We start from the raw sequence: 12,440 nt of genomic DNA, 5'->3' as shown, positions 1-12,440 counted from the left end.
ACAGGCAAGACAAGTTTGTTTTAAAATAAGGACGAGGAACACGTTGGTCAGGAAGGTCATGAGGCAGGAGTCATTGGTGTGAGTAGAACTTCAGACAGAGAGGCCTGGCTTCGGCATGGCAGTCAATGATTAGAGGGATAAAGTGAAGTGTTTATTCAGCTCATTTTCTCATCTTTACTGGAAAGGTGAGCTTGTTGGAAAGCTGTGTCCTGCACAATATCCAGCAATGTAGTAAAAGTCAGATAAATATTTCATAAATATTTATTGAGTAAATGTTGAATTTATAGAAAACCTATAGATAAGAATTTTCCTGGAGTAACACTAAAAGGGGAAAATTAAGTCACAAATAGGATATTTATAAAAAATACGAAACAACAATTTGGTCTGATAACTAAAGAATTCAATTCTAGGGAAAGTTGCTGCTAAATATAACCACCCCATAAAATTCTCCCATTCTTCTCATTCTTTCTTGCCCTTTACTCCTGCAGTGTCAGGAATACATTTTAATTCAGTATGAATTCGTTGGTTACCAATAACTCTCTGGCATGGTTCTTGCTTTGGTAGAGCTTATAACCTTATTGGAAACAAATGCTATGAAAGCCGGGATGAGAAGAAATCATCCAGCAGGGTCCTGCGATATGGGGATATTTATCTAGAAAAAAAGTTGGAAGTAAATTCAAACTTGGAGGAGACACCATGAACAAAGGGAAGGAGAGAAGCAAGAAGGAGCTAGAGGGTATTCTGGGGACAGTCACATAGCATTGACGAAGGGTTAGAGCTAAAATAGCCCTAAACCGTCATGGTTGATAACTTACATTTCTGTGACTAATACTTCTAGCTCACAGGGATAGACTATCTGGTGTCTTGAAAAAAATAAACAGCTTCTCTTCTCAGCAACTGAAGAGACGCTGAATGGTTCAGTGAGTTTAAAAAAAATAGATATGTTCATTTCTTGTGAATTTTCAAAGTATCCTTGATGGAAGGCATATGGGACTAAATACATTTTTAACCTGCCCTTTTGCAGACACATGGGCATTTAGTTTCCCTGTGTTCGCTAAGGGGAGATGGAGATACCATAGTAAAAGCTATAGTTTCAGATTAGTCCAGTAGGTAAAAGCAGTTTCCTTTCTTGAGTTACCAACAAATCCCTGCTTTGCAAGGAACTGCAAACACATTCCCCTGAAGTCATACTTTTAAAAACACTCGTTTGTGGCTCCTTCTGAGAGGTTAGAAGAAAAGACTCCTTAGAGGTCAAGCTCTGCAGGAGCAAAGCCTCTGCTCGTCAGAGATAGAGCTGTCTCGCCTGCTCTATTGGAGTTGCCCAAGTCTGAGGCTTCTCTTCTTAATACAGAAAACGTTTGTTGATAAAACCCAGCTCTCCTCACAGCTGTTATTTTTAAGCTCAGCCCTCCTCTGCTTGACACATGATACCCCTACGCCAGGGTCTTCTAACAGGAAACTTGGCACACAAAATGTCAATGGCATCTTTTTTTTTCTCTTACTCATCTTTCACATAATTTGTCCTTTAACCTCTCCTCTCCCTGGCCTTGTTTTGTTTCCCTCACTTCCCCACTAGTGTCTAGGATTGAATTTTAACACGCAGAGATGGAGAGTATTAACAGACCTTTTATGTCTGGTTGTTGAATAGGTGCTCAGAAGGTCCCTGGCACATTGCCAAAGAGTTAGTCTTGGATCTGGTTTCTTAAATGTGAGTGAAAAGAATCCAGTGACACTTTTGTACAAATGGATATCCTGTAGTTAGTGCCTTTATCATCTGTATCTCCACACTTCACATAGGCTGGAGACATGCTTAGATCCTCAGTTCAGGTAAAAAAGACTAAGTAATATAGGAAAAAGAATAGTTATTAGTCAAATGATTGATTGGGTGGCCTTGGGGGGAAAAACATCTCTTCACATTCTTCCTTCATAGAATAAGGGATCATTTAATGATCTTTTCCTTTCAATTCTAAAATATTGCTTGCTGTATCTCCTTTTTTTCTGTCTGCTACATTTATGCTATGTAGACTTTCATATTGTTTTCCTGCCTGTCCTTTGGTTTGGAAGAATTGTGTTTGCTCATCACATGCAAATGTCCAGTGCATTTCAGGGCTTATGTACAGAGTAGGGATTGCATAGTGACTTTGTAATTTTTAGTATATTCAAAACTGAATATTCAGAAAGGTGGCTAGGAAGCAGTATTTAGGTAATACTTAAAGAGCAAAAGTTGGAAACTTCTTTACTCTTTTTTGGCTTGATGACTTTATTTCAGTAATCAGGCTAGCTAATTATTACCTTTTCATACTTAAATGTCACATATCTTTTGCCATCTTCTTTGTCCTCTAAAGTTTTGACTATATGCTTTATGGGAAAAAATCTCCCACACTGTTCACCTGTGACCACCAAATCCAAGTTTCACAACCAATTGTTGAAATTCAGAAACCTCTGCTCATCCACAGTACCAATGCACTAGAGAAATGTTAGTCTGTATGAAGAAAAATTACCAATTTTGTTCCAATATCCTTCCTCCCTTTCTCAATTTTAAATTAAAAAGAAAACAAATTATATGTAATGAATTCATAGCTGTCATTTCCTGTGTTGTTACCTTGATTGTCACTTCAGCATTCAAAAATGTTACATTTTGCAGTTTGCATACCTAAGATTCTTCATAAGATTATACCACGTTAAAATGAATAAGAAATGACTGTAACCATACACAGAAATGAAAATTATATTTGCTTGTTTATTCTAGAGCACTTGCTCATAGAAACCTCAGAATCAATATCATGCATGTATGTGGTTAGATTTATTCGGTCATTATCATTCTTCCACTTGCTTTTTATGGTGTTGAGCAAATAGTAAGTGAAGAGTATGAGTTTTTTTTCACAATACCCTCAATAAATGGGTTTAACCACAATACAAATCTTATAATCCACCTCTTCAATCCCACTGGCAATGGGACAAATCCACTAGCTTTAGAGGTAAGCCTTCAAATATACTTCTACTGACAGGTTGAAGTTTGTTTTAGGAAAAATCAAGGTTCTACAATCCTTTGCATTTATTGGAGTTTTCAGTTTCCATGGTTTCCAAGAGTTCACTGAAATTAGGCTTTCCATGTTTAGAAGTCATGATCGGGGCTTTGGTAAATTCCTTTTCTCTAACCTAGATTATGTTTAAGATCTGTATATTGCTATTCCTGGATGAGTATTGGGAGCTATTGAACGGTCAACATGGCTCTTCACCTGCATGCCTCCTCTAAAGAACCAAGGATTCTTTAGAACGAGGAATTTCAAGGCAATCTGTGTGAAGTCAAACTAGGGTTGTTTTCTGGCATCATAAAACAATAAAATTACAATTTGTATTTGTAGTGAAGAACTGCCTTCAAAGAGATTAATAGGAAAGCCTACACTTGAGGTTCTCTGGCCTTTGGTAAGGAGGGGAGTGCCCTGATAAAGTCTGAAAAACAGACTTCTGTAGGCTTCATTTATCTTGAGAAGAATTCTTCTGGACATGGTAGGAATCCTGAAGTAGTTTATGTTAGGCCCCAAGGTACATGGAGGTGTCAAGAATGTAGGGTGAAGTGGCCTGATGCAGGGGCTCATGCCTGTAATCTCAGTGCTCTGAGAGGTCAAGGCGAGAGGATTGCTTGAGGGCAGGAGTTCAAGACCAGCCTGGGTAACATATTGAGACCTAATTTCTGCAAAATGTTCAAAAATTAGCCAAACATGGTGGTGTGTGCCTGTAGTCCTTGCTACTCAGGAGGCTGAGGTGGGAGGATTTCTTGAGCCCAGGAGTTTGAGGTTACAGTGAGCTATGATCACACCACTGTACTCCAGCACTTCAGCCTGGGCAACAGAGTGAGACCCTGTCTCTGTAAAAACAGAATGTCTGCTGAGGCTTTATTTGGCTATGAACTTAAAGCATGTGATTCCTCATGTTACTGTACAATTGTTATCATGTTTCTATCTGCAGCCCAAATTGTGTAACAGCCTCAGGTATTTCCTGATAGTCCAGTTACCACATAACATACATGAATAAGGAGCTAATCTCCCTGAGCCCAAAGGTACTGTCTCTGTTATCCTGGGGCTCAAAACCAGGACCTCTAGCAGTTGTCCTCAAGAAGATAATGACTTGATGATCAACAATTGTTACCTAGCTATGTAAGAAGCAGAGATTAGATAGGTAGCTAGATGATTGATAGATAGATAGATAGATAGATAGATAGATAGATAGATAGATAGATAGATAGAATCAGATAAGAAAAAGACCAAAATAGGAAGCATATGAGACTATATTTGCGACTACAAGGAACTGATCTAGATGACTTGTAAGAGTTTTTTAGGAAAGGGTACAAAGATCCAAAGTAAGTGGATGTGAATTGCATTTCAAGGGTCTAGTCAGCACCTTGAAACAAATTGGAATCAGTTCAGTGTATGGGAGTCTTATGTTCAGGTATCCCACTGAGTTTGGCAGTGGCAGCTGCCAAAAGTTCATGAGGGGTTTTCAAGTAAGACTCAAGAGAAGAGAAAAATGTAGTTGCCTATTCTGAAGGTCACCAAGGTGAGACTCCCCAGAAAGGTCTGTGGCAGGAAGAGAGTCCTGAGCTATCACGCAGCTCTAAGGGCAAATTGTGGCAGCCAGCAGATCGGAAGACCAGGACTCCTCAGCATCAGGTTTGAATGATTGCCTGTCAGGCAGATGTGTTTGTAAACTAATGACTTTCACAGTGTGATGAGATTGAAAATGAAGCCTAATTGCTTCCACTGATTTAACCCTTGGAATGCTTCCAGGCATGCCGATAGCCATGTGTCTTTAATCATGTGAGTTAATCACCTTCAGGGATACATCAGAAAACAGTGGCTTATAGGAAGCCTGGGAAGCATTGCAGTTGTGTTATTAAGCCTACACTTCTGGGGGTTGTCATCTCTTCAAATAAGGACGCTGAGAGGTTGGCCATGGTGCCCTTACACTAGTTTTGTTAGTAACGACTGACATAGGCAATTACATGGCTCTATAATTCAGAAAAAATGAATTAATATTTATGAATTTTTAAGTGACTTAAAAGAACTCCTAATGGTAGCAGAGTGAAAGTAGCAAGTCACCTTGATCCTTCTAAGGCCACCATGAACTTCAGTCCAGCTCTGAAAGAAAATCAGAATTGGAAAATGGTCTAATAATCAGGCCAGTCTGATTAATAGTGACAATTAGTATTGGACTACAGTGCATAACCAACTGATTATGAATCATTTGAGCGCTTTAGGTAAATTTTCAATACAGGCAATTAAAATGAAAAGACTCATGATCCTTACATAATGACTTCATTAAATTAATTCAGTTCTGAGGTTGGGGAAAATTTTATTTTGTAGAAAGGAACCAACAGAATTTAACTTCCATTCACTTTTGGTTAAAAGAAATCTGGAGAAAACATTTATAAGATTTAAACACAACACACACATATGCAGACACTACATTGCAAACACCTTATTCATCTCTGAACGTGAACTGTGTTACTGAGGAAGAAAGAACTGAAGGTCAGAGCATGGATTCTATTCACATCGCTTATTTGGATGAAGTAAATCTTGCCCTCAGTTATATTTTGTATTCCACTAAGTGCATGCATTGTTAAGGTTAAGAGTACATTATTGTGGAGTAATCTGTGAAAGACAGACACTTCAAAGAGATAAATACTCACTTCTGTTACATAAACAATTGACTCAAATCATTTGCTTCATGGTAAAAGACAAAGCTAGAACCAAATCCAAATACTGTGGTATCAGTGCAGTCAGGGGAACAAAGATTCCTTTAGGTGAAACACAGTCATTCAATCAAAGCAGAAATAGTTTTGGAGAATTAGACAATAAGAGTGGATGGAAAAGAGACTCTCTAGGGCTAAGAGTGACTTGAAATATTCCACAGTAAAGTCTGTCTCTATTGTGAGTTTTGAGTCAGAAAACACTTTGCTTCCAAGATTCATTACTTAATACCTAATGTATACGGCTTTATTGTTTACAACAGTGCGTTTGCACTTAAGTTGTACAGACATGCTGTAAGCTAGGTATTATGTATATTAATAATAACTAATACTTATTTAGCAGTTCAGAATTTACCAAATTCCATCTATCTCTTTTTCATTTTCTTCATTCCTCTTACAATTTTTGAAGATGAGAAAAGGAGTCTCAAAAAGTTAAAGTGTTATAATTTGGCCAAAATCACAGTACTGGTAATAGCAAAAACTAGGTATTGATTTGTCTTCTGACTCTAGGTCCTCTTTCTATGTAGTACCTCCTGTTCCTCATATTTCTTAAGACTATTTTTTTCTACTTGGTTAATGATCCGTTTTATAATAAATTCTTACATTCACTATATTATTTTCTAGGTATCTCAGAATGCAAACCACTTTAAATTTTAGATTATGTAACTTAATCGTTCTTTTAGTTTGTATTTCATTCCCAATCAGACCACACTGTCTTTCTGAAGGCATACACTGCAATTTCCAGCACAGAACTTAGCCTTCACAGCAGAGACAGTAAACTGAGTCAGAAATTGGTTGAGCTAGAACTTCAACCCAAGTCCTACCATCTGGGGCAAGAAGCCAAGGAGACTGAGGGGCAAGAGATGAAAGGAGATAAGTTACAGTAAAATGTAGAGATTTGTTCAGATCTCCAGATTAGTAAATGCGCTTCTAGCATATCATATCTCCTATAAAGCGGGGTGATCAAAAGGAGCAATAAAGCCTTCTGAGCTGCTGACACTGCAAGGTTAGCTGGGCATGCTTATGAACTAAACAACTTGCTTCTGAGCTTAAGCCTCACTTCACACAACAAAATTGCAAGTGAGCAAACAGCGTGGAGTATAGAAATCACATTTATTTAGATGAAATCAAAATGGTAAATGCAGAAATGCTAAAAATTACCTTAAGCATAAAGGACTTGTTGACTTTTATCTACTTAAATTCCTTTAATTGTCTTTACCAAACTCTCTGTTATCTAAAAAGCATTCCTCAGTGACTCTTCACCCTAAAAGATGCTTCTGGAGAGTTTAAGATGCAAGTGTATGTATGTGTGCGTGTGTGCACACATGCATGTGCACACCTTATGTGTACATGTTTGTATATTATAGTATAAGTTAACTATTTTCCTTGACCTTAAAGGTAAGGGCTGAGACACTAGCTCAACTAACTACTGACAGGTTTGCTCATCTGTCAAATCAAATCAAAATTTTCTGATTTGTCAGATTCAAATTAGAAGGATCTGACTCATGGGGCTGTTTCCACGAATGTTACAATGCTCATGAATATACTCTGCAGCATCATGTATAACAGAGGACTGTCTTTCTCTCTCAAGATTTTATAGAAGAGCAAATGGCTGTAAATAAACCTCTTGGGTGATCTTTTGAAGGAAAAGAAGTCTGAGAATTCCCATCACCCTTCTATTTCTCTCTCCTGATCCTGATGATTGTCTCCCTGGTGTTGACCCTCTTCATGTGCCTGGCTTACTTCCCAGGTCAAATTGCACTTTCCATGTTTGCAGTGATTATGCTTCCTTTGCCTACATTTCTTTAAAGAGCCTATGACATAGTATCCAATCTCTTGAAGGGAGGAAAGTTAGTCTTTGCCTGCTTTGCCTTAGTGGAACAGAGGTATATTAGATTTATTTCTAATTAGCTTATTGATTTCAGTCTCATCACCTTACAGTAACATATTGAAAACAGGTATTTTGGGCACTAGCTGGTAGGCCTGACTTCACCCAAACAAGATTTCTGGAATTTATTTCCAGACATCTAATTACAGCAGTCCTGACTCCTTCTTTGGGTATGGTTGGTATGAGAATCAGCTTCTCCTAAAACAGGGAAGTTTTGGAGACTGAATCCTGGCTCCACCTCTTTCCGGCTATGGTAAGGGACACTGATTTCACCTCTCTAGCCTCAATTATCCATCTGTAAAATAGGTATGCTAATACCATCTCCATAGTGGCTCCATGAGGAATGGAAAAACGTTGAAAACACCAGTGCCTGCTCACAGGAGACCCTCACTCAATATTTACTCCCTTCTCTCTGCACTGCCACCCTCTGTGCCACTGCTTCTACATTCCCACAATCTTTACACTGCTCCAAACTTGTAGCTCATGACATCTCTCAGTAATAAACTCTTGAACTCATCTTTAATAATAATTGCACCAGCTCTGTTGTCCTAGCTGGCTTCAGCTCCAAGCTCTTCTCCTTCCCTGGTATCCTCAAACCTGACATTGCTGACCCTTCACTCAACCTCCCTGACTCTAGAGGCTTTGACTCTGGGTGTGATGCCCACTGAAGCTAGGTCACTGTGACTGATTGGCACAGGTTCTCTCAGCTTCAACCCTGCCTGCTCCCCTTCATGAATTTCACTCCATATAGGAAGCACAGCTTACTTCAAAGTGGGAAAAAATGAGTGAAAGAATCTTAGAGATGGTTTTACAATTTAGTTTTCATTATTACTGAGTGGTTAGAGAAGGAGTGGACAAATCCAAGACTATCTTGAAGTGAAGAGAAACTTTCACTTTATTCTAGCACTTGCTAAGTCTCATTCTGCAAAGTCACTTTCATGGCATCCTTTTTGACATTTAGACCCATTTATTGCTATGAACTCGCATTGTCCTGTGTTCCTAAACTGTCACTGCATCCTGTGTTTTATTTGACTTGTTACTGTTTTTTAAACATAAGAGTTCACTTTGAATGTGACTTCAATATGATAAATGTTATAGTTGTTTATCAGGTGCGTCTAATCTTCCCAAGCATAACTCTGACTCAAGTTCCACAAACTCCCAAGTAAGCCACTATTCTATTCATAAAAGTTGCCAGGTTTTCTGGCTCTTTCTCACTGTGTATATTATTGCTTTGTAGTCAGAAGGCCAAGCTAGAATTTTGGAGGTTATCTTTGTTTTTGTTGCTGTTGTTATTGTTGTCATTGTCTTTTAGCCTCTAATATTTAAACTGCTCCCAGATATAGACACTTCTCTCAGATGTTTTGGTGAATCCACTCCACTGCTTTCTTTTTTCTACTCTACCTTCGCACTTTAGTCATTTGGTAACTGCATTCTAAAGTTATTCGGAAATAGTCTGTGATTTCAGAGTATTAAAATATATACATAAAAACCTGTACTAGTGCTTTCTGACATCCTGCATCAAGTCCAGAATTGTTCTCTAATTTCAAATTCCCTAGCAGTTCAACACCACTTTCACCCAAATATTCCCTCATTATTTTTTAGCATGCACTGATTAATAAGTACATTTTTAGTATAATTCCTATTGCATACTACACACACTCCCAATTCTTGCCCTTTGCCAAGATCTTTCCCCAATCTAGAATTCATTTCCCCCTTTGTCTCTTCCAGCCTCATCTCCTTTACACTACCGTATAAATTCAGTCTTTGCCTGTCTTGTTCACCACTGTTTTCCAGTATACAGAAATTTTCCTGGCACATGATAAAGTCTCAGCACATATTTATACACTTACAAACTGACTGTTCTTCAAAGCCCACTTCAAAGCTAATCCCTTTCTTTTTTTTTTTTTTTTTTTGTTTTTTTTTGAGACGGAGTCTGGCTCTGTCGCCCGGGCTGGAGTGCAGTGGCCAGATCTCAGCTCACTGCAAGCTCCGCCCCCCAGGTTTACGCCATTCTCCTGCCTCAGCCTCCCGAGTAGCTGGGACTACAGGCGCCCGCCGCCTCACCCGGCTAGTTTTTTGTATTTTTTAGTAGAGACGGGGTTTCACCGTGTTCGCCAGGATGGTCTCGATCTCCTGACCTAGTGATCCGCCCGTCTCGGCCTCCCAAAGTGCTGGGATTACAGGCTTGAGCCACCGCGCCCGGCCTAGCTAATCCCTTTCTTAACCGACTCTATCAAGTAGTACAGCGTGTAGATGCACTTTTTGTGTTGCATTTGAACTTCCAGAGAGCTCCTGGTGCTGTAGCATTCTCTGACAGGACAGTCTCGTTCTCATCATGTATATTCATTAGTAATTTGTTGTTAAAGACATCATGTTGGAGGTCTCTGTTTTGTTTGACATCCTGGAATACTTCTACACCGCGCTACTACAAGAAATATGATTTTAACGTATTTTAGATTTTCTGTAATTTAAAAGAAGGTTATCTATACTCCAAAGACAAAATCGGTAGCAATTACAAAAGAAGTTCAAAAGTAACTTTTTTTGTAAAGGTCAAGTCAAGGTGGGAAAGCAATTATATAAAGTGATTCAATATCATATTGGACTCACTCAAGATTAAGAAATAGTGGTGTTTTTCATGTTTTGACCATGAAGCAAAATAATTAAGGATAAAGGAACATTATGTAATTTATTATAAAATAAATATAATATAGCCCATATGCACTAAAAAAATCCAGTGGCAATCTCCTAATACTGAAAAGACTCATTTAAAAGCCAAATGTGAAATGAGCATCAAAGACATATGGTAAGAAGCATTCAAAGACAATCTTGGACTATCATATGCATGTCTGTAAGATAGTCCACAACTAAATTTACTAATTTTGGGGAAGAGTAACCTCTCCTTGGACTATCTCAGGTTTGATTTACTTCTTAAAAAGGACACTCTTTTCTCTGCCCTTATTGAGGTGTAATTAACAAACAAAAGTTATACATATGATGTACAAGGTGATGTGACTTATGTATACCTTGTGAAATGATTACCATAATCAGGCTAATTAACATATCTATCCACCTCATATGGCTACCTTTTTGTGTGTGTTGTGAGAACATTTAAGATCTACTCTGACACTGTTCTTAATCTAACTTGAATTCTTGGTTGAAGGGGGACTTTGGTGACCTTTATGCTATTCTCCTCAAAACCTTAAAAAGTGGTTTAGCTGGCATCATTTCACAGATCTCAAAACACTCCTTTGTGCTGAGATTGTATCTAGAATGTATTGATCATGGCATTTTCCATAGGGAATCCTTTTGCTACATTCATTTCAGGCCTTGTCTTGAACTGTCCTTGTGCCTAGGGTTCCAGCAAGCTGGTTCTCTTGCTCAAACTCTAATAGGCCCATGATGCTTTTCACTCTTTCCTTGTAACCACAATTGTGTTAGCAAATGAGCCTCAAGGAGCTGAGAAACTGATCTTCAGCTGATGGGTCTTTTTGACAAGTTTAGAGGGTTTGTCTAAAGTAGGAATTCTTTATACCTTCAACATTAGATAAAGTATAAACATGATTACATTTTATAAATAGCTATTTTGAATCAGCAAAACTAAAAAAATTTGATTTAGCCCTTTGGGGCCAATTTAGTCTCTAGGGCAAACAAATGATGTCTATGGTCCTCTTCTTTGAGGGACCAATTAGATTAGGACATAGCAAAGCTTACTCAATGTCTACTTTTTTTTTTTTTTTTTTTTTTTTTTTTTACAGTCACAATATTCTTCTCTATGAGGACGGGCATGCTGTGGTGGCAGATTTTGGAGGTGAGATCTCCATGAGTAATACCCCAAATGGCATCCTTTTTTATTTTGTTCCTACTGGGCACCTGATATTCTAGCGTGAAACTGAACACCGAACACTGACAGCTATCCTACTCTAAATCATTCAAATTTCAGTGACCCTACATTTTGAAACTCTGTCATTTATTTCTAGTTTTTCTTCTTTGTTATCTCCAGCCAAGAGAAGGGAAGTGAGAATTTGAAAAAGACAGAAGTTTCTTGAGGTTTCAAAATTTTAGCTGTGATTGTTGACCTTGGTTTTAAGATATTTCCTTTGACGTGGTTTATTTTCTCTTTCCCTCAGAATCAAGATTTCTACAGTCTCTGGATGAAGACAACATGACAAAACAACCTGGGGTTTGCTGCTGCTTGTGTTTCCTATAATTATAAACCAATTAAAATGTGTAAACTCAGCGTGAGAGGACGTAAGATGAGAACAGTTTTAACTGGAAGAAATGTCATTGTCTCAGTGTCAGGATAATGGCTTATGTTTTTATTTTTAGTAAGCTTTCAAAATAACTATCTCAAGGTTCTACTAGAGAAATAGATAAGATATATATTTGGAAAACATTATGGATAAAATACTATAGAACATGTTTCAAAGGTAACTGAAAAGAACGTGGTGGGCATGGATCATTTCATATTTAGATCACCTAACTACTTATAGTGGAGTTAACATTTAATAGGGAACTCACTATAAAATTAGTAGTTCATCAGCATCTATTAACTATTCATCGTTCTCCACTTTACCATTGTAAGGTAATAAGTGGTATATCCAAGTATTAATGTTTAAGTAAAATATAAATTATAATATCTGAAGCAAGGATAATTGTACTCAAAATGTCTGCAATTAAATTCATTACCTGCCCTCTCCTTTACTCTCCCCAATCCCTCCCCCTGAAAAAAAGTAGACTTCTCTTTCTGGACTACTTGTGATAACTAATTACCTAAGCCTGGAGTAATTTTTCATTCCTTCCCTT

General features: G+C 38.0%; 1 protein-coding gene across 8 annotated transcripts in view; it reads left to right on the top strand.

Annotated features, from left to right (window-relative positions):
- TNNI3K (TNNI3 interacting kinase) overlaps positions 1–12,440 on the top strand; it is a 304,917-nt gene that overhangs the window by 191,344 nt on the left and 101,133 nt on the right. For all 8 annotated transcript variants that reach the window (XR_013411799.1, XR_013412320.1, XR_013412556.1 and 5 more), the window contains 2 exon segments: positions 11,393–11,445; positions 11,765–11,817. Coding sequence is in view for 5 of the 8 variants with exons in the window: in NM_001204800.3 (NP_001191729.1) it covers positions 11,393–11,445; positions 11,765–11,817 (106 nt within the window). In the remaining 3 variants the exon portion in view is untranslated.

The sequence above is a fragment of the Macaca mulatta genome, chromosome 1 (assembly GCF_049350105.2).
Source record: "Macaca mulatta isolate MMU2019108-1 chromosome 1, T2T-MMU8v2.0, whole genome shotgun sequence".
In the NCBI taxonomy this organism is placed as follows: domain Eukaryota; kingdom Metazoa; phylum Chordata; class Mammalia; order Primates; family Cercopithecidae; genus Macaca; species Macaca mulatta.
Note: the sequence above shows the minus strand (reverse complement) of the source record. Positions and strands in the feature narration are given on the sequence as shown.